We start from the raw sequence: 25,326 nt of genomic DNA, 5'->3' as shown, positions 1-25,326 counted from the left end.
ATTTTCAATTTACCAAAGGGACAAGTTAAAATAGTAAAACACTAATTTGATTGAGACTAAAAGACAGTTAATAGGGCTTCACCAGCTTTAGGAATTCAATATTTCCGGTTCACACAAGGAGCAAGAAAATTAAAGGAGCGAAGATAAGAAAAGAGCTGATGTAATTCACTTATAATTTGATGATGACCTTCTCCCTTTCAAATGCTGCAAATGTATCCTCATCTGTCCTTGAATCACTCCGGAAATTGCCTCACCATCTGATTGCTTTGTTTTGGTGTGAGCCACCATCCTCCTGTTGTGTATCCTTTGTGCTTCACGCTTTCTGTTTTGTTTACGGTGACACAGAGACACATTTTAACCTATTGGTTGCTCTCTGTATGGAAACACGAATGCAGGTACCATCTTCAGAGCGACTGCACTGTCTTTTGTTCATGAAATGATGAAAAACAGACACAAAGTCCCACAGAAATCCAAGTACAAGTCTTTTTATTCACTTGTGAAACCAATGAAACACTGTATTGAATGGCGGAGAAACTGTAAAACCCACTGTAGCAGCATACAGCTAGTCTTCTTTTTAAACCATGTTTTTTCCTCTTTTTTCTAAACTTCTGTCTTTAGATTAGCTTCTCTCCATCCACGGCTATATTGTGCAAACAAACCATGAGCGTTAGGTCACCGGTGAGCCTGCGTGGGTTCAGAAGCTACTTTTGGACCACAAATGCTTTCATCACTTTGTAGTTGTTAACAAAGACAAATTTCAACAAATGTACACACACACACACACACAGAAAGAATCCTCTCATTCATCGCTGCTGCCATGACAACACAAATACTGGCTGTGTAGTTTTAAGGTTTCATATCCATGTGGCAAAAGTATGCATTCAGTGTAGTGAGGAGAACTTTAACATTACGCAAGGTACAGAAAGGTGGGAATTCAATTATGCCATTGATGTCACACTTTACATCCATCTCAGTGTTTCAAAAAGAAACAATATCTCACTTTTGTCACAGGAAATCTACACTATTGCTGTCACTGTGTCCCTCTTTTAACACGCAAGTTGGGGACGCTCCTGCTGCTTTAACTTTCTTGTCAGTGTGCTGGTTAGTTCATGACGACAGAAATGGTTCAAAGATTCAATAAATCTTATCCAGATCAGTCTATGACCACTTTTACCGTATTGCTCTAATGACTAGTGCATAATTGTGCTTGTACAGTACTGCATACTGTCTGGAGGAAGCATGTGGAGACAGTTTAAACAAGGAGACGACAACAGATGAGTGCTGAAAATGTCCATGTGGTTGACATTTCTGTCAATGAAAAGGGAACCGATGGTGATAAGAACAGGTTTCTGGTTTTGGACTGATATAGTGAAAGCAAGACAAAGAATACTTTATTTTCACAATACAATGCTGGCGGGACAGTAACTGAAGAAGAGGCACACCTTTAGGGAAACCTCTGTTCTTTAACTAATGTTAAAAAAAGAGGGAGGTCAGTTCACTCCATGGTCATTTAAACCTGTGCAATTCAAAAGGCAAAGAAAATTAATAAAAAACAACAGGCCAACAGCCCTAGTCCTGATCTCACACACTCCGCCTCTCATCTATCACAGTCTCTGGAGAGACATGAGCTATGCAACAGACACAAACGCATCACCAGAGTGTGCTGTAAAAATAAATAAAAACAAAAGGAGGTATAAAATAGTCTTTATGCACTTGCTTGATTTGCAAAAGTAAAAAAAAACACAAGCATCCCAAGTAACACTAATGACGTTAGAAAGGTAGTTGAAATCCACCCGTCACCCCCACAAAAAAACAAATGTCCTGTAATAAAATGTTTATCTTCACTAGTCTGTTTGCAATGCCAAACTCAATGTACTCTAACACCCCTATGTCAAAATGGCATATATGGTTTATTTTTGGATTATTATACTGACAAAAACTATCATTTTATGCTCTAAAGTATGGTTACGCATGGTTTTAAAAAGAACATTGTCAATGAAGAAGTTCTGCTTCTGTTTGTGTTGGTTTTTGTGTGTGTGGAGGAGAACAAAATTGGCCATGTGTAGTAGTGCATGTGCTGAATTGTCTGTGATCACTTAACTCTTCACCACAGCAGGAAAACATGTCATGATTTCCATTTTGCAGAGTGACACAAAAAAAACACAAAAAAACATACAAGTAATAAATATCTCAAATAAATAATCAACAAAGTAAATACATTATAAATAAATAGCAGTAGGAATTAGGGGGAAGATTCCAGTGCAGTGTCACTGGCATTTCCGCCTCAGTTCAGTCCTCTGTTTTCTGTTTCCAGGACAGAAAGTCACTTCCAGAGAAGAAGAGAGCGTCCTGCTCCTCTTCTACGACCCAGGTAACCAGGAGGCCTGCCAGAGCCGGGCCACGTAGCGCTTGGGGAGGTCACAGAGTCCAGTAGGCACCAGGTTGGACTGCCGGGTTGAGGGGAGTCAAACAGAGGGAACTCCCCTTCCAGAGTGTCTCTGTCTCTGCAGGACTCCTACCAGACCGAGGCCGGGGCCGGGCCGGGGCCGGAGCAGCGTGGTTAGGTGCCGGGAGGCTGGGGTTGGTGGGCCAGGAAGTTACGAGGGTCGCAAGGGGAGAGAAGGCTACTGCTGCTGGACAGGACTGCTTGGTGCTCCTGGAGGTCTGCCGCAAATTTAGGACTGAAAGGAGTCAGAAACACAGGAGAAGAAAATAAATAAGAGTGTGTGAAAAAGGTGATTTGTGGGTTATAGAAGAGGATGAAACTATTGTTGTAAAAATAAAGCTATGCCAAATATACAAAGAAAAATTTAGCACTTGATAAAAAGAAGAAAATGTGTGATGCAGTTTTCTTAAAGGAGCGGTGTGTAGGATTTAGTGGCATCTAGTGGTGAGGTTGCAGATTGCACTATATAAATTAAACTGACGACTAAATATTAGGGGCTCTGTCTAAAATAATGAAAACACATTTATGAATAGCCGATTATTTTCTATCTTTACCAATAGATCCCTTGAAATCCTACACACCAAACCTTTAAGCAATAGTAGGAATAGGATAAAACATTTAAGCTTTCATGCAAAGACTGAGATGAAGATTGACACCACTCATGTCTGCAGTAAATTTGACACCAGCAGCAGAAATTAATGGAGGCTCCTGGAAGTGACTGTGTTTGGGCCTCCACATTAAACAAACTAGACCTAATTGTGTTGGCTTAACTAGGGAGCTTTTTATGGGCAGGTGAGTTGATTTTGTGACCTGTGGATGCCCCCAGGCTAGTTGTTCCCCCCTGTTTCATATTTAGTGTACAGCTTCATATTTAGTGTAAAGACATGACAGTGGTGTCAATCTTCTCATCTTAGTTTAGGCAGCAAAGTGAATCAGTCAAACTCTTCCTTTAAACCATCCCAGAGTCAAGGAAAAGGTAGAATCAGGGCAAAGTATCTAGAGATTAAAACAGGGTTAAAGAGAAAGCTAAATGTGTACAACAATAGTACCAGACTTGTCAACAGTTTCATTGTATGGATGTCTACTGATTAAATAATAAATAATCTTCTTTATTGGGTCAACTCCTCATTGGTCTAAAAGCCACGTGTTAGTGAGGGAATGCAGTGTTTAAGCTAATAGACCTTCATCATAGTTGACATCTTATCCTGTAAAACATAAATGTAATTGATTAAGCTATTTAAAGACACAAGCTGACTGACAAGGCTCCCACAGTGGGAAGTCAAAACGTCTGCTTCAAAAGAGGCCAAACAGAGAAAAATTTGGTACACTTCCAAATTTAAGCTTGACCTTTGAACCTATCGAGGACTTTTATGATATCATATTTTTAAAGTCCAATTATGAAAAGGAGAACGGATATAATAAATATATAGGCATATATAACAAAACTGCCATGCAAAACTACACATGCAAAGTGAAAAACTACTCCATCACTCCTCGTGTTCATTTTTCCTTCAGACATCAATCACTACTTCATGTAAAAGGTGACGACTGAGAACATGCAGGATCGAATATCTTGATAGACAGATAGATAGACAGATAGATAGATAGATAGATAGATAGATAGATAGATAGATAGATAGATAGATAGATAGATAGATAGATAGATAGATAGATAGATAGATAGATAGATAGATAGATAGATAGATAGATAGATAGATAGATAGATAGATAGATAGATGTCAGTGAGTACGAGCAGGTTCTACAGCTCGTTACCTGCGGACTAAGGAGACTCTCCCTCGCCTTAGTTGTGGGGAGAGTGACGGTAATGAGGCAGCAGGCTGCTGACAATCTACAAGAAACTGATAAATTAGAAAAATATACAGAGTGGTGACACTCGGGGTTAGACAACAGGACAGAAAAAACAGGGCGGACATGACAGGGGGAGAGCTTGTCAGAGAAAGATACTGCAGTAACGGTGACGTTTACACTGAAGCAGCAGACTGATCCTGGTCTATATACCGGCGCTGTTCTCATGGATCTTAATGCCTGTCAGTCATATGCTTGCACATGGGGATTGTCTCGTCTGACCGCACTGACAGGACCAGTCTCTGCACAGCTACACAATCAGCACTGGAAGTGGGAAACACAAACCTCCTAAGAGACAGAGACATTGACACATTTACACACAAATACTTGCCAATCCAATATTGCATTGATTTGCAAGAGCACAGAAGGAGACAAACAGATAAAGTGGGACAAATGCTGAACAATCCAATCCTGCTCAACTTCAGAGCACTTGCTGCCCGAGGCCATCGAATTCTTGAACTCTGCCAGTTCCATTAATAAGGTGCAGTCAGCATTTTACTTACTTAATTAAAACTTATATGATGTATTACCTGAACATTTAGTTTAATGTGTTCCACTTATGATATAAATAATTATCTGTGGTGGGAAAAGGGAGTGAGAGAGAAGGTCAAACAGCATCTGACAAGAAAGTCTGTAATGTGAAGCAGGAACAGAAATGTGATCACATATTGCCATCTAGTGGTTGAGAATCGGTGACACTGCAAAAAGAGTTTTGTAATGTAACTGTGCATTATTCAATAGTGTGGGAGTGAATAGGTATATTTTTAAATGGTTAGCTTCTTCCTGGTCTCCAAAGAGGAGTCGGATGCACCCAGAGCAGTGTGAGGCACAGAGAGGAGGTCTGACTGGTTTCTACTCCCAACAGTACATTAACCATGTAAAACATTTGAAGTGCTTTTTGACAGAATGCTACATGTGACTAAATAAGGCATGCACTGACTACACTCTAAGAAAAAACTAATTCTCAGTTGTAACTCACTGAAACTGGAGCACAGCTGCAGCCATTATTGCTTGGTTGTCACTTTGAAACATTTCCTTGTACTCTAGCAGAATAATACATGATGTCACATTTCACTGTTTGGGCCAGTCAAATGAAAGGCCTGATATCCAATTTGTAGCCGTTCATAAAAAAAAAAAAATCTCTTTATTCCAAATTTTAAGTCAACCATAAGAGTAAAAAGGCTGTTAAGTACTGCTGTGAGGATGTTTTGAGGATGTCAGAGGCTTCTTCTTCCTGAGTGTCGCTGCATGTTCAAACCAAAGACACGTAAAACCAGTTTTTCCCTCTCTCTGTATCCCACCTAATCCAGAGGCTTCTGTGAACTGTATGCACAGAAAATATGAGTTCTGGGTGTGGCAATGACGATCAATTACCGCCTTCTCCGAAGGAGGTGTGATACTGAGGCATAGCTGGAGGTGCTCGGGCTGTAAGATGGGGGCAGATGATTAATGTCTTGTCTTGAAGAAATGAGTCGTCTGAAATCTAAGGTTAGTAACTCAGGGTCTATCATGATGGGCCGGGTGCTCAGAGACACACTGTTGTAACCAAAGTTAGGCAGATCTGAAGCTGAGGTCTGGATTGTGTCACAAGCGGAGTCTGATGTCCACACAGACATGGACGGACAGGTGGACGGCTCTACGTAGAGAGGACTACTGAGGGTCAGGGAGGTGTTCAGGGGGTAGGTGGTGATGATGGAGTGGCTGTGGCGCCTCGTGGGGTTGGAGGGAGCTGTGATGGCACCTCTGCGACTTACTTTAGGTGGGCTGCTTCTAATCTTGGGCACTTTAGCGCCGCGGCCACGGTAAGTCTGCTCGTGGTCAAACTCCAGATCCTCCAGGCGTTGGGTCAACGCCAGTTTCTGCTGGATAGCCATCCGGAGGAGGGAGTTCAATGTCTTCTTCTCATCCTCTGCCGCTGCCAGCTGCCTCTGCATCTCATCCAGCTGGGTAACATACTCATCACACCTAAAGAGACACACAAAGATTTAGCAGGTTATTATCTTGATAGCAATTCAATATTCACATTAACACATGCAACATTTTTACCAAACGATATATTTACATTTTTACTGTTGCATTTCACATTCCCAGCCCCCTCACCTTGTGGCGAACATGGCCCTGAGAGAGGAGAAGGTGGCAGCGTCTTCTTTCAGAGCCTTCAGCTCGTTCCTCAGCTTCATCATCGTCTCCGTCACCATCGCCTTTTCATTCTCGTACTTGCTCTTCAAGTTTGCCAGCGCAACTTCTGCCGTCTGTAAAAGTGGAGATTTGGATTTAAGCACTCAATTTCAATAAAAGTTACATGATACCACTTTTTCATGATGTAAAGATGCAAAGAAAAATCCCTTTTCACCTGCTTATTGGCCTTGAGCACCAGCCTGAGTGTGGCTATCTGCTCTCTCTTGGTACTAAGCAGGGACTTAAGCTTGAGTATCTCCTCCATGCAGGATTCCTTGTCCTTATCAAGCATAGGTGCCAGCTCCCTGGCTGCAGCCCTTTGCCTGGACAGCTGCAGTGAACGATCAACAGCCCTCTGGAGGTGTTTTATCTGGTCTCTGATGATGGCGTTCAGGTTATAGATATTCATTGGCTCCTTCCGCAGATCCCCGCCCACATCTGAGGGCACCGGAGACGGGCAGGGAGAGATGCTGATGCCGGTGGAGCCGGTGTGGTTGCGGGTGGGGCTGCTGTGGCAGGACAAGGATTCTGCTGAGTTGGTTGTTGTCTCGCAGTGGTGGGTGTCTTTGGATGGGGAGTCCATGGGGCTCCGCGGAGGCTCAGAGGAGCAGGCTGCAGATACTGCAGCGAGGCGTCGTGCCAGGCGAGGCGAGAGCAGAGCCCGAGGATCGTCGGAGCCTTTGAGGCTGCCGTTGCGCGTGACGCGGCTCTGGCGGTAATAGTCCAGCATGACACGGTTTGGTGTCTCATTATTGCACAGACAGACGTGGTGGTAGAGCTGAGCCAGCTCCTCGCTGAAGGTTACCAGCTCATCCTGTGCTGCATTCAGCATGCTCTGGCTCTCCGTGGCGGTGCTCGTGGCTGCTCGGAGCTCTGCCTCCAGGCTCGCCATCCTTTCCCGGCCCTCACGGCAGCTCCTCTCCAAATGGGTTACCTGCTTAGAAAAAATTATTCAGAACATTTGCAGTGTCATATGGAGCAAAACTGAAAGGATTAATGTTAATGTTGTCCAATAAAAAAACACATTTTGCATATTTTGCACCAATAGACAGAATTGTTCACTGCACGTGACAATGTCAAACCTGTTCACTCAGAGTCTGGACCCTGTCGTCGTTGTGGCTTTCTCCCTGCCCTTCCACTGCCTGGTTGTACTTCTCCTTCAGGGCCTTGAGCTCTGCTTTCAGGTCGATCACCTCCGTCACCGCCACCTTGTATTTACACTCCAGGATCTCAAACCCGTGGATGTCTGGATCGTGGTGGCTGTTAGCTGGTGGTGATAAGGGCCCGCCATCAGGTTTCTCACTCTCTTGCAGGTCTTCGAGCTCTTTGTCTCCATTGAGATGCTTCATGGTGTTGACGTGCTCTGTGAGGCGATGGACCCGCTCGCTCTGCTCGGTCAGGGCGCCCTGTGTGTGCTGCAACTGGGTCTGTGACTCCTGCAGGTTCATGAGCAGCGCTGTCTTCTCACACTCCACCTGCAGAACGGACATACAAAATAACTTTCATACGCAGTGTATGTGACGTTATATTTTGTGTCTCCCAGACTGACAAGTTAAATCATGTAAATAAATCACTACATCTGATTTCTATATTCTTAGAAACAACTGAGACATCTTCTAAAACAACTAAGAAGGACTCAGCAATGCAAAGGTATAATCATAATGTTGTTTCATTGCTTCTTGTTCAATTATCGCTTTAGAAGTGAGAAGTTTGTGCTTAAAAAGTGAAACTTTATTGATCTAAATCTGAACAATCCCAGAGGAAAAGCTGATGAATAAAGTAATAATAAAATACTGGAAAGATAATTTCCACCTAAAGTAATTCCATGAATCTATAAACGTTCCTTCAAAGTGTTTCTACTGAGAAACTAAAAATGTATTTTACAAAATTTAACTATCAGTTACAAGCCTGATGCTGCTGGCGTTCACATCTTTCCCAGACTAATTACCGATAAAGAGAAAATTGATTCGAGAGTAATTGTGTTTACAGAGAAAGGCATAACGCTACAATAGCAGCCACTAATCTCATTTACTGATTTCTCCACTGGAGCTCAGCTGGAAAAGATGTACAGTAATGACTTAATTTGATTTTAGCATGAATCTGATCTCCCCAGAGTTTCCACATCATTTATCATTCTGAATGTTATCCTCCAAATAGCATGCCTGTTGATGAGTGTTGCACTCAGGTGACTCTGTACTATACTATATATATATATATATATATATATATATTGTATATGTACTATATGTATACTCTGTTTATATGGGCATTGCTTATTGCAATACAATGTGCAGTTCTTATGGAAAAAAAAACCCTCTTTAACATTTTCTATTCCTGTCAGGATCTCAATGTCTGTCACTATGACTCTAAAATAGAATCAGAAATAGTCCTTTTCTGACTGCCTTGCAGCTGCAGCTGCTTCCCTTGCTTATCGAATGCTTCTCCCACCTGAGCATTGTTTGATTTAAGATGCATTACATTCCAAACATTTCTGTTTCTAAACAGGTGGGTTGTGGTACTGCAGTGTACAGTGTAAAATGTGCTATAACAATCTTGTTTGGAAATTTCATTAAAGCCTGTGCTGTTCAAGGTATTTCTGTTTTTCTAATTTTCCTAGAGAAATTATCACCTTGTCATTTTCTTTCTTTTACCAGGAGAAAACTGCAAAAGACTAGTTTCAGTCTTTACACTAGAAACTGAAATATACTGTGGGTAAGTGGATCAATATAGCTGTCTTTAAATCTGTTTGTTTGTTGTGGGTTTCATCCCCTTCAGCAGTACATTGTCATTGACAGAGCTTTAAACACTGTGACATTCAATTGGCGTCACTGGTGTCCTTGAAAATGAACATTCACTGACACAAAGTGTCTGAACACAGAATACATGATTTCTATTGCTGGTGATGTAACTGTAGTGATTATGTGTTAATTTGATTTACTGTAGGATTTACTGACACGGCTATAAGGCTTCTACTTATGACCAACCTGCAGCAGCTGCTGTTTGAGCTTCTGCATCTCTGACAGGTTGAGCTCACTGAACAGGTCCGGCACAGGGTGCAGGCCTTCTCCCTTCCGGCCGGGTCGGTAGTCCCCGTTCATCTTAGCTAACCCTGTGCCTGTGTGAAGGTGGCCGTTGCAACGGTTGCTGTCCTCGTTGTTGCCGTTAGCGGCGGGGATGGTGGTGCCGTTGGTGCCGTTGGTTGCGTTGGTCTCCTCTGGGAACTTGAGGCCCTCGACGCCAGTGACGGTGAGCGCCAGATGGGCCCCGGCTCCGTAGACGCTGTCACTCAGGCTGATGTGGTGAGCCAGTTCCTTTCTCAGGTTGTTCTTCTGCTCACGCTCACTCTTCAGGGCATCCAGGGCCTCTTCTAACTGACCCTCAGAGATTTCCTTTAAGCGCAGTGCGTCTTCCAGCTGGCTGTTCAGAAGGACAGTCTCCTCCTCCAGCACCTTAATTTCATGTTTCAGTCCCTCATACTCCACCTGGGAGGAAACAGAAAGGACACGTAGGAAGAGGTAAAAACATTTAATTTGATTACTTTATTAATTACTTTACTGAATCACTTGTTTAAAATTGGGTGGCCTAATCCCAGGTCAAAATAAAAAAACAACAACTTTGCCTTTAATTTAAAAAGATTCTAGATCCAAGCAGAATTGACGAAAACAAATATACTTTTTTCCACTTATTTCCATTTATAATATCACAATTTAGTAATGCGGTTATGAAAAGTAAAATAGAGCTGGATGATGTGGTCAAAAAAGTATTACCAATGCCATTGTTATATATCAAGCAGGTGGAAGATCACTTTTTTTTAATTGTTTTTAATTTTTTTTTATAGTGTTTTAGCACCCCATAACATCAGAGTCTTAAATCACAATAGTGCCTTTACATTGATGGATGACCTTAATATATTCAACCCCCTTTCAGGTATTAAGAACTGTGCCTACGACAAGTTCAAACACTGTATGACTCTGTGTTACTGGACAAGGAACACTGTAGCGCCCTATGGGAAATAAAGGCTGATGAGTAACACAATGAGAGCACTGTTTGATCCAGTGCATACTGAAGCATAAAGGTTGGTGTCTCATCATTTAATAATAAGGAACAAAATTAGCTTGTGTGTGATTTACTGAGATGAGTGAGTGAAATGTTACACAAAAAAGAAGTGCGTCATCTAAAGTTATTAGTGTACAAACTGTTGATGGTGGTCTTCATACTGACCTGGTTCTGCTTGAGAGTAGACACTAGTTTCTGGAGAGTGATGTTCTCCTCCTCCAGCTCCGTGTAGTCCTGAAGCAGCCGGGTCTCTCTGAACTTATACTCCTTGATCTCCTCCCTCATCCTGCTCCGCTGCAGCTCCAGCATCTCGTTACTCTGGAGCAGGAAAACAAGAGATGGAAACGGACCAGCAGGGGGAGAGATGGGTACAGTGAAGAGAAAAGAGGAAGAATTCACTGCTTCTTCAAACCCGCGGCTCACATGGAAGATAATATCCAATACTGTCCCATCAGATTAAAATTGGATGACACGCAGAGCCTCATATTGTGGATCCATGTAGGCTGACTGACTTGACTTTGCACACTGGAAAAGGATTGTTTTATATGATCCTCTATATTCATATACCCAGCCTGTACATACCTCTCCTCTAGCCTGGGTATAAAAAAAAATTAATAGATCACTTTCATTGTCTTAAATGCAATGAGTCAGCACCCTCAGAATCCCACAGAGATCATTAGTTCAGGTAACCTGCTGTGCACAGATAGAAACCTGAGCATATGCTTAAACTGTCGATGGGAGAAAAGCACCTCAAAAGTCATAAATCTATGTAGTCGGAGAAACTCAGTAGAGCTGGGAATATATATATAGACCTCAGCAAAATCATCTGCACTCACACAACAAGGGAGAACAGGAGGTTAACTGTAAAAAAAAAACTACCCCCATCAACTTGAAATAATTCCAATGTTACATTTAAGGTAGGTTACCGGTTGATAGAGATTATATAAGAGAGGTAATTTAACCATTTGCTTGGGTTTAGTCCTCTAAACTACATTTTTAGAGTAGACAGTAATTATTCCTATATATTTCTCCAATAATAACTACACAGTATTTTTAGGTCAAGTCAGAAATAAAAAAACATTGATAAAAAAGATTCTCTTATTTGTACACACAGCCATGACTGAATGCATACAGTGCAATGCAACAACTGCCTACAGGGCTTACATGAAGTACAGTCTGCAAAACAATGGAACATTTACAGTATGTGTGCGCATGTGTGTGTGCTCCTCCTGCTGCAGAGCAGCCTGCAGCTCCCCTGTAGCTCTCTGTACATATGGCAGAAGTGCTGACCCAGAGACAGTGTCACGAGGAGTGGGAGGGTACATGCACAGGACGGAGAAACTCAGAGACCTGAGACACATATTAAATCACCCGAAGCCCGATGCTACTGTGTGTGTGTGTGTGTGTGTGTAGCCGGGATGACAATGCTGCTTTTAGAGAAGGCTACTGGACTGAAACTAAAGACCATTATGATACACTGAATCCTCTGATTTTTACAGTGGCTGACAGCAGCTCCTATGATCTCGAAGCTAATAGAATAAACTAAAAAGTCCATAGAAGCACAGCAGGGCTGCTTCTGCAACTGCACTTTATGCTAATCCGCTGTGTAACAAAGTAAAAACAGCATTTCTGGATTATGTATTTCTGATTGCAATGGCCTTCACGTTGTTGAATTACATTTTCATGACACCGTAGGGAATTTATACTGAGCAGGGTATGAAGTGCACCAGATTAGCTGCCCAATTATCAGTCAGCGAGGCTCCATAGAGGGGCAGCCAATCAGGGGTCTGCAGCGGCCGAGGTCAGGGACAGTGCGGCACACAACACTGGCACTGAGCCTGCCACATGGCAGAGTCGTTCAGTCAGACCCCTGACCTGGACTTCACAGCACAGAGCGTGGCTGTGATAGCTTTGACAGATTCACGACACAATGGTGACCACAGCAGAGGCCCGGCCATTTTATATTCATCCATCATTACTGTCGTTGTTGCTCTAACAATGGGGAATTAATACAAAATGATAACAAAGAACAATGATTAAATATACTGGAAATTGGTCTAATAAGTGCAATAAGCATGATTAAGTTTGATGACTCCTGCTTTTGATTTTTTTTCCCCCCAAATTAAGGCCTGTGTTTACTTGTTTACACGCTAAAATATCTGACCATGTAGTACATCAAAAATATAGGAAGTGGAAAATGTATTAACATAAACCCTATAAAATGAAATATTGGGGTTCTGCGAATTCATATAAACATATTATCAGTGATTTTTACATTTGTCAAAAAGTTGTAATTTCAACCCATTTTCTAACTTTTTCTTAGCTTTAATTTTTGGACTTGCAACTGCTGATTAAAAACAGCAACATGATAATTTTTCAAAGTAAACTTTCGGCATAACTTTTTGAAATCTGTCTATGTTAATGGTGTTTGTGAAGGGCTGCGAGAAGCTTTTGATTAGGCGCGACCTGAGCCAAATGAAGCCCCCAGTGTGGCTGCAACACCTGCTGCTCACCATGAAAGGGCTACTCCTCCTCATTAATGGGCATCTCCTGCGCAAATGAGGATTTCAAAGAGAGTCAGAAGGCATTTGGATAAACAGGTTATCCAAGAACCATGATCACGGTAGAAACATCATGAATATATCAACAAAACTATCAGTCAAATAGCTTCCTAATTGAGATATAGATTGTGTTCAATATGCTCCATCATATTGGATATCTGGGCTTTTAGACCTGTTGTGAACTCATCACTCTGCTTACATTCACTGTGACAGTTGACATCAAACTATAACACATACAAAGAGTAACAATTTAACCTCACAACTCTCCCTGATCAGTTTAGTGAATGAGAGTGTGTGTCCTGCGCGTTTAGTGCTGGTTGTGTGATGAGAGCAACCTGGCTCCCTCGGTCCCTCCACATGTGCCGAGCTCAGGGCATTTCACTTATTCCCCAGCTTAGCACCGGATTTGCCCCCCACAATGGGGTCGTGGCTGCAGTGTCTGACCCCAGCTCGAACCCCTGCGCTGCCCGACACGGCGGCTGCACACGTATGCTCGCATAAATGTACACTTTTGCACGTACGCACATGCATATTGTTTTCTCTGTGTGAGATATGAGCCCTTTCTGACTGTCTCAGTGACTTCTTGGTCTTAATCAAAAGCATAGATCTCATATAAGTTAATATACTACAAAAAGGACGACGCAGATAGTGGAAAATAGTTCCCTTTCAACTCGAGAAATTACAATAATGACTATCAACAGATAAAAGATCTTTACTTACGGTTAGTTTTTGCAGTTTGTTATACATTTTCCACAGTCCTGCGTTACCATTTGTTTGAACTCCTGTCAAAGTTAACTCAGTCGGTGACGGAGATTTTTTTAATTTCTGGGATATAAAATACCTAAAGGTTTCAAACCAAATGTGTTTTGTTTTTAAGCCAAACTCAACAACCACCAAAACCATTCCAGTATAACGACAAAGTGTTCAATACACCTTTTAGTCCACTAGAGGATACGGTCTCAGTGTCACGTTCTGCCTCGCCTAGGCGTGAAAAGTACACACTCGTATGGGTTCAAAGAAGAAGGTCATGTGACAAACTACAAAGAGTGAAGAGAGTTTGCCTGTGGTGGTTGGATGGATCAAATCCAGGACTTTTACCCAGAGGACAAGGGAGAAAACATTGTAAGTAAGTTATGGCATTTTACGTTTCATGCCTAGGTGAGGCAAAACATGACACTGACACAGGAATCCTGTCGTGGACTGACGGGTGTATTATATACTTTGACGTGACACCAGGATGCCAAAACTGTATGCAACTAATTACAGCATATCATAAAGCTAACATAAATAAATTTAACACTACATTTCTACAATACACGTCAGGAACAATAATAAAATATATAGCAATCAAAATGAATATGCCTTTATATACAGTATATTTAAAAATAATAATAAATGTTACAAAAGACAGGAATTTTCATTTGACAGTTTGACCAACTACATAAAACCACCTCAACTACAGGAAAAAACATGAAAACATGAGAGAATTTTAGGTGCAGGTATTAAAGTACTATTAGTAAAATGTATGTATGTCTAAATTCACGAGTTTTGCTGCCAGCTACTGCAATGCTGTTTTCTCACATACATGATATGACTGATTTTCTGTATTTTCCTTGTCTAGCAAGCAACGCGTCATCCATCTGCAGTCTGTGTGTTGACATGCTCACCTCTCGTAGGTCCTGCACAAGCGCGTTGAGCCTCTCGTTCTCTGCCTGTGCGTTGGACGCCACAGAACGGCTTAGCGTCACCTCCGTCTGCAGCTCCAACAGGCGGCCCATGTAGTAGGCCTCCTTCGAGGCTGACTCCTGCAGCAGCGTCTCCTCATTGGTTTCCCCATCCTCTGCCACCTTACGCTGGTTGGTGTAGGCCTGACCGAACGCCTGCAGGAGGTCAAAAAGGGAGGCAGAGATGATCAGAAGAAGGGTGATCCGTTTTTTGTGATGTCAAAATTAAAGTGACACGGATCCAAATCCTGTCATAGAGCATCAAAATTCATCTGTACCAACTGTCATTCAAATCTAACACATATTTCACAGTTATGTCCATGAGGCATACCCCTGCTGTACTTTTGACCACTGACAGCACAGGCAGCACACTTGCAGGAGGTGTTCCCTCAAGGATACCTGCTGTCTGTCTATATGGGTGATGTTTCACTCTGATCAATAGACACAGTGTTCCCATTTTCCTGACACAGGTTTTCACAGCACCGGGGGCTGACTCGACATGACAAAGGAGCTGAGGCTTGATTGAGGAAATCAAAGCAGGCATCAATAGAAAAAAAACCACAAAAAAACAGGCCAATTATAGTGTATGAAACTAGTGTGATAAGAAAAGCTGAGATAACAAAATGCACAAAAGCTCCTTAGATTGCATGGACCAAAAACATCCAAAGTTAAGCTTTTATATTGTATGAAGATGCAGTCCAGGGCTATTTTCCTCAATGTAAGCAGAATTTAATGACTGGTAACTGCACCCTCCATGACACCCGTGCAGCAGCTGGTGGTTCAATAAATACTATGAACCATCCTTCACTTTCTCTGCATATCAGCAGGAAAAATGGGTATGGTGCCCGCAGTGGCCTCTGCGAGAGACAATGGGTCAATACTGCATCGTCGGAAAAATATTTTATGGTGTACAATTGCCACATTAACCTGCAAACAATACAGCAAGTATACTTATTACAGTGTTCAGGATGCAGCTCCAGGACACAGTTACTCGACACAATTGACCATGCAATGAAAAGGGAGCCATATATTTTGGACAAGGTGTATTAATAATTCACAAACAGGCTCCCCCATCCCACCTCACCATAATATCAACCATTTCTCTGTTCTACATGAATCATTTATAACATACAAGTATTCATTATTTGGAAAAGACATGAGCTCAGAGTGCAGCTGTCTTTTCTTCTCACCACATTTTTCTATTTAATTGTAATTCATGAGCTGAGGGGTTAATAAGCGCTGTTTAAGGATGGAGGAATTAATCATAGTTAAAAATGAAAGAAAATAACAGATTAATCAATAATGCCTTACTCAGGCTGAATAAATGGTGTGCAGTTGTGTGTAAGTGAATGAGATGAGCTGATTTACGACCAGGCAGATGTGAATGCCATCCAATTAACTTCATTGACCACCTCCCTCTGTCACATTTGACCTGCTGCTTGAATACTCATCATGAGCTCCATCAGCGGAGCAACAGAAGATGTTGGTCAAACAATAGATCCAATCTCTGTCAACAGTGTCCTGTTATAATGGTTTCAATTATGGTCAAAAAGCTCTTTTATTAGCCTTTGAATTACAAATGTAACCGTTAGCATATGAATAAGTGCAGGCAATTATCAGTGCGGTAAAACTCCTGTAATTACTCAGAACATTTAGCCAAACAACCACAAAAACTGTCCACAAGGATTTTTGTAATGACAAAAAAAAAAAACACTCGTGCAAGAAAATATAATTCTTTGTCTCTCCCTCTCTGCAGTGTGCACCTTCTTCTCTTTTATTTCTCGCTCTCTTTCACACGCTCTTATTATCGCCTCGGTGCCCTCTCTCGCTCACCAGGGAGGCGCAGTGTGATTGTAGTGAATGATTAAGAGAAACAGGCCTCTGGAACAAAACAGCTGATTAATTCTGGGCACAGTGTGACTGAATGAGCTCACATTCTCGCCTCAGATGAGAAGCTGTCAATGTCCGAGCGGGCCTCACAGCAACAGCTGAGCCCTGCAGGAGGGAGGGAGAAAATCTGGCCCCTTGTCTTGGTCAGATTATCTACGAAACCCTCTACTACATTTAGGAAAAATTGCAAAATTGTTTAACGTCTTAAAGAAACGGTTTGACATTTCCAGACATTCTCATGTGTGTAATGTTAGTATGAAGCTACAGTCAGCAGCCAGTTATCTTAACTTACCACAAATTATGGACTCACAGTCAGGTGAAAGATTTACACTTTAGGATGTTGTGGACTGGACTATTTGTCGGCTTAGTGTCTGTTGTCACTGTGGGGTTGCCAGGAAACCTGCGAAGACTTCACAAAGATTCCTGCTCCCAGCCAAAAATGGTGTGGCACACAACTGGCAACCCACCATGACATACCCATTGGTTTGTGAACTGTTGTATTGAAGCACAGAATCTGGCATTTTGGCTGTTGCCATGTAGGTTTTTGGAGCCAGAAGTGACCATATTTGGGAGTTAGGGCTTCTTCTGAATGAGAAGCTAAGGACCGAGGTAACGTCCATTTTCTTTTTGCAATTTATGGTGGCACATAACCCTAATTTATCATTTTTACACTTTTATACATTTTTGTATCTATTAAACAAAAGTTGTAGTTTTACAATTAATGGACAAATATTAGCCAACTAACTGTCTGCAAGAAAGCAAATGATCATATTCCCCAGAATGTCAGAATATCACTTCAAGAGGAACCACAAAAAAAAAATACTGAGGAATACGTTAAAACACTGACCAAGCACTCTGAGTGTTCTTTTGATACTCTGCAGTTTTAAACACTGGAACTGACACATTTAGTTCTTCATGGATGTTTGCTCCCAAACCATACTGATAAACAGGCCAACTGACAGAAAGGCAGAACTCCACAGTAACAAACACATAGAGAAACAGACTCTGTCCCATTTGCATGTTGGGATTCAGCAGCTGCTCATCCACAGAGAATCGGTGGGTCTTGGATGCATAACGATAGGCAGATGGTTTCATAACAGCCCTCCTTTAAGGAATGAGCCACGCTCCTCCAGGTCCTCTTGCTCCATCTGTGTACTGCTCCTCCTCTTAAAGGGAGTCACAGTGAATGACACTGACGGCCGCGGCTCAGTGTTTACACAAAGGAGCGCAGTGTGCTCTGGACCTCCTGTTGCTGTTGCACCGTATTGCTTCTGGAGGGCTAAAAATAACATACTGACAGGACTGCATTTTTCATGGTAATTACATGAACTGCTCTAACTGCATGGTTATAGTGATGGATCTGCAGTGCCCCTGTAACCGTGCCCTAATTGGCAGCCTAGCATGTGAGGAACATTGGAGAAAATTAAAGTTTAATACCATGTCCTGCAGGATGGTATTAATATGGAGTCAGTCATTGGCAGCCTGTTTGGATCTGTGTACTGAAAACCACATAATGTATTCAGTCTTGAGACTCTGCACTCTTATGTGCCTCGACGGTTAAAGTCCAGACAATAAAATCCCCTTTTATAGATATTCATCCCTGAGGCCATAGAAGAGGGATCAGACAGAGGGAATAAACCAACCGCTGCACCAGTGTGAGAGGTGGAGCGTGTGTAACCCTGAAATCCTTCCCTGTGTGTTGCGGCAGTCACTAATGAGGAGTCAGGGGAAGGCCTTTGGGTGTGTGATCTTGTATTTGTGAGTGTACGTACAGCAGGAATCTATTTTTACACCCAGGAGAGAGAACAATGAACTATTTCTGCAACAGCAATTAATCTCCACCAAACTTCCATCATTAAGGGGAGGTTTAATCAGGAATGCCGACGGTAACGCAAAACTAGCAGACTTGAGCTAAATGCATATGCTAGAAGCTGGAGATTAACTTTTGAATTTAGACAGTGCAGAAATATGGACACAGACAAGAGGAACAACCATCAATTAAATTCCATAATGTATGTATTCAAGTGCTAATTAATGTGGATTTTAATTAGATGACCTAATATTTTAATAACGACAGTGACACAATAGTTAATAACTGTACAGCTAAAAATTAATTGCTGTATGATGTGACGAGTATGAAATATTAAATAAGGATTTAAATTGTGTCATGATAGATGTGGATTAGAGATGGATTTAAATCAATTACTTGTACTAACCCATTTATATTTTATGAACGTAAAAGATGATTAATGCTCCACTTTTATTGCTCAGTTTGAGACAGGAAAGCTTTGACTTTATCGTGAAGTGATTGAAATACAAATCAAAACACGGCTCGCCGAGCTCTGATCTCTGTCACTGCAAAAAATTGGATAAGTTATGGGGAAGCAGACATCAGGGTATTAGTCAACTCATAAGAAGCAAAACTCTTATGAATACACACAACTAATAGACATACACACAGCAAGAAATACACACAAACACACGAAATGTTGTGTCCTGTCCAGATGGTCGGCCCAGCCAACCACATCAGGGATTTCAGTACCATGGAGAGAGACATGCAGGACTGCCGCTGAGAAGCCACGCAGCTGTCAACGTCATGAACACTGTATGTGTGTGTGTGTGTGTGTGTGTGTGTGTGTGTGTGTGTGTGTGTGTGTGTGTGTGTGTGTGTGTGTGTGTGTGTGTGTGTGTGTGTGTGTGAGCAATCAGACAGCGTGAGATTGATACTGTCGATAGATAAAGAGAGAGAAGAGAAAAACAGCATTTGTTTCCTGCTACAGTAAAGGCACTTTCTTGACAGAGCTTTGCAACTAATGCATTGGTGGTTTTATGTGTTTATTTCTAGGTCATTCATGTTTGATGATCAGTTGGAAAGCATATTAATATGAAACAAAACAAAAGCCCTGCATCACTTCCAGCAGTAACCACGACTACAGCCCACAGTCTTATAAATACTCACAAAAGTATTGAGGACACAACAAGTGGAAAAGACAGAAGCAGCATGCGATGTGTCACCGACAGTCACAAGAGCTCACACACAAACACACATCTGCCTGCAGTGAGTGAATATAACACAAATACACACGATGGATTCCTGACTCACTCATTCCTTTTGACAAACACAATGTCTGACTGCAGTAACACAAGTCATAGGAGGTAAACAACACAGCACATCAGGAAGATCAAGTTCAGTTTCTGCTTGACAAACTGAGTGTTTGTATTGTATTTAGTTTCTAAGGAAATTAGTGAAGAAATTTCCCAAGTTTGTTTCGTGAATAACACTGTACTGCAAAAACGCGTATTCTTATTAACGGTTGATTTGTTGATTATTTTCTCAATTAATCAATTCGCTATTTCGCCTTTAAAATGTCAGAAAATGCTAAATGGTCAACACGTGTTAACCAAAGCTGAAGATGCAGCGGAAAATGTCTTGTTTTATCCCGAAACAAAAAGTATACAGTTTATTATCATAGAGGGCTAAAAGAACCAGTAAATATTTACATTTAAGAAGCTGGAATTAAAGAATTTTAGCACTTCTTCATTAAATTACACAAAAGTATTCATTGATGATCAAAATAGTTGTCGATTTATCTCTTGTCGATCAACTAATCAATTAAGTTGAATAATCATTGCAGCTCTACTTCAAAATCTACAAAGTACAGTCGATTTCTGGCTATAATGAATTCCTCCTTCCTAATAGCACACTGCTTACAACCTCTTAGCTCATGAATCACAATTAAATTGAAAAATGATGCGTGCAGTGCAATGAAAGATCAGCTGCACAGCCTATTTCTTTTCCAAATAATGAATACTTTTAAGATATAAATGATTTATTTATAACAGAGAAAAGGTTGTTATGGTGAGGTGGGATTGGTGACTATAAACAACACTATAAATGCACAGTTCTTTCAAACCCCACACCTCAAAATGTTTAATGCAGTCTTTGTTGAAGACTTTAGGTCTCAAGCGCACGCTGAGATAACCCAGATGAAATCACATTGATATCATCAGGGTTTTTTTTTTTTCAAACTTAAGAAAGCCCCCTTCAGGGCCACAGAGAGCATGAAATAAGTGGTGAGTAGTACTTTGTGTGATGAGTAAACTCAGTGGAGTGTCCCTTTAAATGGTTGTTATTATCAGCAGTTATGCTTAGTCTGACATGCAGTCAGAGTGAGGTAAAAGTAAATGCAACATATAAAACTATGTAAAATTTCCTGTCAGTCTAATATGCTTGAAAGACATATTTGTAGAGGGTTTGTGGGAAACAATGCCCCGGTGTATTTCGCCCTTTAGCAAGGACACAGAAATGTCCCCATGTGCTTCTCAGCCACAGAGAAAAGTGCCAAGTCAAGAGATCTGTCATCTATAAAAACACACAAGCACATTTCCACAAGTGAAGGGAAGCTTGGTAATCATAGCCCAACAAGAATGGAGGTCAGTCACACCGAAACACATTAACAAAGAAAGCAGAAGATCAAAACATTATTAGCATTTCATTTTAAACAATTCAGCAAAACATATTTACATTCTGAAATTTCCATGATAGTAATCAACTTGCGCAATAAAAAAACAAACAAAAAAAAGTAAATTTGAAATCTACAGTATAGAAATGTCCTTGTGTTTTTTTGTGTGCTTTATTCCAACCAAAGTCCTCTACTGATACAACAGGGATGTTTATAGTTTATAATTTTAATGTTGAATGCCCAGTCATGCCATACTGCACTCTGAATCATTTAGTTTAATTTCCCAGGTTGGTGGGAAGCTCTTCTATTTATGTATTACTGTGTACATAAAGAGCTGGTATGATATGAATGTTTTATAGATAGTTAGAAGGGAGAATTGCCCCTCTTCATGTTCCTCTTCACTGAAATGCTATTTAGTGCAGGAAAGCCTATTATTCCTCTGATACCAGTGTGCTATTATGCTGACACTTAAGGAAAAATGATCTGTAATGCAGGATAACAGCTGAAAAACGACATAATGCGCTTAATAGTGGAAAATCCATGCCATTTACAAGAAATTCACAATGGTGTCACATCTGCTGCTTGCTCACTAGCACAATGTGCCCAGTACATGCAGCGTGAAGCTGAGGTCTGCCAGCGGCCAGGCTGTGTTTGGTTAAAAAGATGTGGCTTGTTCAAGTGATTCAATTTGGCCCTGATAAGAAAGATGCTTGGATTATTTCCAGAATGCCTATCACTTATATGTGTGCACTCTGCGCCTGACTGACTGGACACTGAATTGGCAGTTGGAAGTACAGTATACGATTTTTTTGCCAGATCCCAAATGATTCTTTATTTACCGTCCTTTCTCCTCAAATCCATCCTTATTTCTCCTGTGTTCTCCTCCCAACTCCATGTGAATTTAAGCTCAGCACACTGATGCAGTGTGAAATTAAACGGAGGAAATAAAATGAAATAGGAAGCTGTGACCAGTGTGAGTCGACAGGAACTAACAAACTGCACAGACTCTACCAGCTGTAACTGTGTCATTCTCTTTGCTTGGTAACGTGCCCTCCAGGAGATCATGAGCTAGTCAACCACGAAAACACACGGCTGAACCTTCTAGCCACTCCACCCCACACAAGCATGTATTCAAAAAGACACATGGCTACAGGCCCACTCATTACATGCACTTCCCTGGTGTTCACTCCTGACTCCTGCCATTCATTTGAGGGGAGAACAAGAGCCGTGAGCCTGGAATGGAAAATAAGAAAGCATTGAACGAGAAGGAGGAGATGCTTTAGAGCAAAAAGCTTATACACATGCAGACAAATGGAAAAGAGGAAGAAAGAGGAAGAAAGAGGAAGAAAGAAAGAAAGAAAGAAAGAAAGAAAGAAAGAAAGAAAGAAAGAAAGAAAGAAAGAAAGAAAGAAAGAAAGAAAGAAAGAAAGAAAGAAAGAAAGAAAGAAAGAAAGAAAGAAAGACATCTTACTTGATTAATAAATGAAGTCCCTAAATAACAAATCATCACATTTTAGAAAGTTTTGAATAAATCTTCCTTTCCTGATCTGTAAACTTCAACAAATATTGTGTATCCCCTTAGTTTACAGTATGAGGGATTAGTGCTGCAAATAATGCTTATTTTCATTGGCAATTCATCATCTCATTTTTTCTTGATTCAGACCGGTATCACACCAGAGTGTGTAAGATACCTGTCAGTCCACCAGAGGATACAGTGTCAGTGTCACATTTTGATTTGCCTTGGCCTGAGAAACAAACTAAAGAGGTCATGTGACGGTGTACAATTCTGGAGAAGTGGTAGATTGTGATTGTTTGGATGGATCTTTCACCGAGGCGACCACGGTTCGAGCCTGTGACAAAGTGACATGGATTTCATAACCAAGTAGTTTTGGTGCCTAACCCTGACCATATGATTTTGAGTTGATAAAATATCCAAACAGAGTGAAAATATGCTAATCACTGTTTCCCAAACCAAACAGTAACATTTAAAGTCAATGTGTCCTTGGTGTTACAGCCTTTCTAGATAATATAGGAGGTGTGCAGCAGCCAAATAATTTTTTTTTTTAAAAGACTCTGCAGCCTAGATTAGATATTTGTGTGCCTGAATATGTTTCCATGTATGGGCCATGCAGGTGTGTATTACTTTGTGACTCTGCTGCTACAGAGAGATAAAGCTGCGGCCCAGACAAATCCTCTCCCTCAGGGATCAACCTGATAAACAGAGATTCACAGAAACACAGAGAGGTTCTTGAACACTAAATTCAAGATTTTGATGATGATAATCACTTGAGTTTAACATAAAATGACTTGTTTTAAAGTCATTGCGGTGTTCTATCCTCAAATCCTTTCCCATTTCTTTCTTTTAGCCCCTAATTTTTTCCAATCTAATACTGTTTTTTCATCCATCCTCATCCAGAGGTCTTTAAGTGGCTTCTCCCTGCATCGTAATCATCCTAAATGACAACAGGCCATTTTCATTACGACCACTGAGTCTCTCCACCACTCAGGGGTCGAGTGCTAAGGAACTCGCCTGGGGTGAGGAAGAATTAGAGCACTGATGTAGAGACTTTGGAGATCGACCCACTCTGTCTCCTCTGTGCTACACATCACTTCCCTCTCTGCTTCCTACTGTCCTTTATGCCATTTTTTTGGGCTGAGTGTTGCAACAAAAAAACAGAGATCAAAGACACGAAAAACAAACTCAACACAAAAAATGTTAACAGGGAAAGTGAGCTGAAGGAAGGTGTTGAGAAATAAAAAGACAGATGTGTCTCTCAGCTCACAGGCTGATTGATATTCTGTATTGGTGCCAGTAGACACACCCAGACAGGCAGCCGGAGGCACAAGAGAGAGAGACAGAGCAGATTCAACTGATAAAATTGTCTCCTCTCTCTGCAGTGGCTCTCTCCTGATAAAGAGGACTCAGTCAAGCCAGACAAACACAGACTACAATGGAGAGGCCGGGCTGCACACAGTGACCCTCTTGGTATTGACACAGGGGGCCTCTGGGTGACTCAGTGCTTTTGTGCAGCCACAGGAGAGCCTCATTGCCAAGCCTGCAGACCTGTGGGAGACCTCGTAAAGTGCTGTTGAGACAAGCTACTAATGAGGTGACGTCAGCAGTACAGTACCACCCAGGAAGATTATAGTTCAGAGGGAATTAAAATGTATGTAAATAGATAAAACAACCAAAAAAACAGAGTGGGGCGCGAACTGAAGACTTCCATGGTGCTGATGAAGGGCTGTACAGTAAACCAGGTAGCACACCAAAGCGTGTAATTCACCCATCAGCCCACTAGAGGGGAACGTGTCAGTATCACGTTTTGCCTGCCTTGTGAAAAGTACACGCCTGTATGGCTACCATTAAAAAAAAGACAATCATGTGATGAAGGTCAATTGATGAAGTACAAAGAGTGCATTGAGACTGCAGTTTACATGGTTGGATGGAACAAACACAGGACTTTCACCCATGTTTGAATTCATGAGAAATAAAAAAAAAAAGTTTGTGGATGTTTATTCAGTAAAGGAAATAATTGCCATGCAAAACATAACAAATTTAACTTATGTAATATACATTAAATAACTTACATGACACCTTACATACACCTAGCAACTTGTTTTTGGTGCATAAATACACGCGTGTACTTTTCACGCCTCGACGAGACAAAAACGTGACACTGACACGGCATCCTGTAGCGGTGGGTGTATTACATGCTTTAGGATTACCAGGTTGACAATGCAACGCTTCATGAGGCACGTGGGAGTCTTAAGTTTATGTTTTTACTCTGTTATTTTCTGTTATTTCCATACATTTTTGTTTTGTGCGTCTCTCTGAATTTTTCTAACTTCTGCATATGTGTCCTACCTCTTTCAGTGACCTATCTTGAAATCATCCCAGCTGTGATGGAGTATGGGGTTAACTGAATAGGTTAACTAGGGGATGATTTAATACCTGTCTAATCCTCTACATCCATTAACAGGGTAGAAGTGACAGAGACAGATCTCTAACCCTATTCTGTGTCACACAACCATCTCAAGTGCATGTTTGGGCGTGCATGTGCTCATGCAATGCCAGTATGTATGTGAATAAAGATGAGGGAGAGGACGGGCAGGATCATGCTCGCTCCCGAGTGACCCTTTGC

The 25,326-nt window shown here is 41.4% G+C and overlaps 1 protein-coding gene across 8 annotated transcripts in view; it reads right to left on the bottom strand.

The window, feature by feature from the left end:
* Window positions 1-469: 469 nt before the first annotated feature.
* bicd1a (bicaudal D homolog 1a) overlaps window positions 470-25,326 on the bottom strand; it is a 32,425-nt gene continuing 7,568 nt past the window's right edge. Inside the window, exons 2-10 of one of the 8 annotated variants that reach the window (XM_069705312.1) lie at window positions 14,775-14,987; window positions 10,712-10,864; window positions 9,475-9,972; window positions 7,573-7,965; window positions 6,666-7,427; window positions 6,413-6,564; window positions 6,067-6,277; window positions 4,220-4,305; window positions 470-2,681 (exon numbers count right to left, since the gene is read on the bottom strand). In XM_069705312.1, the coding sequence (XP_069561413.1) occupies window positions 2,561-2,681; window positions 4,220-4,305; window positions 6,067-6,277; window positions 6,413-6,564; window positions 6,666-7,427; window positions 7,573-7,965; window positions 9,475-9,972; window positions 10,712-10,864; window positions 14,775-14,987 (2,589 nt within the window). In that variant the 3' untranslated portion in view covers window positions 470-2,560. Of the gene's footprint in view, window positions 2,682-4,219; window positions 4,306-4,477; window positions 6,278-6,412; window positions 6,565-6,665; window positions 7,428-7,572; window positions 7,966-9,474; window positions 9,973-10,711; window positions 10,865-14,774; window positions 14,988-25,326 lie in introns of those variants that run through there. The other 7 variants (XM_069705313.1, XM_069705314.1, XM_069705315.1 and 4 more) reach the window with 7 other exon arrangements.

The sequence above is a fragment of the Brachyistius frenatus genome, unplaced genomic scaffold, assembly GCF_029030835.1.
Source record: "Brachyistius frenatus isolate BFR_SWC_R1_liver_20210118 unplaced genomic scaffold, ASM2903083v1 Contig_55, whole genome shotgun sequence".
NCBI classification, from domain to species: Eukaryota; Metazoa; Chordata; class Actinopteri; family Embiotocidae; genus Brachyistius; species Brachyistius frenatus.
This window is presented reverse-complemented; position numbering and strand designations above follow the sequence as displayed.